The sequence below is a fragment of the Cicer arietinum genome, chromosome 4, assembly GCF_000331145.2.
Source record: "Cicer arietinum cultivar CDC Frontier isolate Library 1 chromosome 4, Cicar.CDCFrontier_v2.0, whole genome shotgun sequence".
Taxonomy (NCBI): domain Eukaryota; kingdom Viridiplantae; phylum Streptophyta; class Magnoliopsida; order Fabales; family Fabaceae; genus Cicer; species Cicer arietinum.
This window is the reverse complement of record NC_021163.2, coordinates 18,159,091-18,159,805: the sequence shown is the minus strand read 5'-3', so window position 1 is coordinate 18,159,805 and position 715 is coordinate 18,159,091. Positions and strand designations below refer to the sequence as shown.

Here is a 715-nt window from a genome sequence, read left to right as displayed (position 1 = left end):
TCGATTAGTTCGTCTTTTAACGTTAAGACAATCGATTTGGACATCGATTAAGTAAAACTGGAACTCGATTTGGAAATCGATTTGAAATAAGAACGTTGTAACTAGCCGTTATGAGTAATAATTACTAAATCGATTGACATTACCAGTAACGGTAACCTAATCGATTTGGGAATCGATTTACATGATTAAGGGTTTAAATAGGAACAGTTCTCAATCGATTTTTGCACTGCATTTCCTCAGTTTTCACAAATTTTCTCAATCTGCTTCATCCTTCTGGCTCTGCTATTGTTATTGTTTTGCTATCTGCACTCAATCTACAATATATCTACTTCAATCTACAAGTATGGCAAGAGTAAAACAAACCCAGCCAAGAACTCCTTCACCTTCATCATCTTCAAACAGTGAAACCCCTTCACCACCACCCACTATAACAAAAAGAGTACCAATACCTACACATAAAATACTTGCCAAAGACAAAGGCAAGGCACCGGCTCCTATTCAAGAGAAGCCTAAAAAGCGAACGGAACCCCCAACAGAAAAACTCATGGCTGATGCCATGAAAGTAATTTCACAAAAGAGGAAGAAGAAATCTGTTTCCTCACCCCCTGCAAAGAAAGTACCCGCATCCAAAGACAAAGATGTTGAACCTTCAATACCATCAGATTTTCTGAAGAGAAAAATCCATGAGGGTAGAACTCTGGATTTTGCATACTTT

General features: G+C 37.9%; 1 protein-coding gene across 1 annotated transcript in view; it reads right to left on the bottom strand.

The window, feature by feature from the left end:
- LOC101509400 (uncharacterized) overlaps positions 1-715 on the bottom strand; it is an 8,389-nt gene that overhangs the window by 2,258 nt on the left and 5,416 nt on the right. Inside the window, exon 2 of the mRNA XM_073367273.1 lies at positions 621-711. Coding sequence (XP_073223374.1) covers positions 621-711 — 91 coding nt within the window. The remainder of the gene's footprint in view (positions 1-620; positions 712-715) is intronic.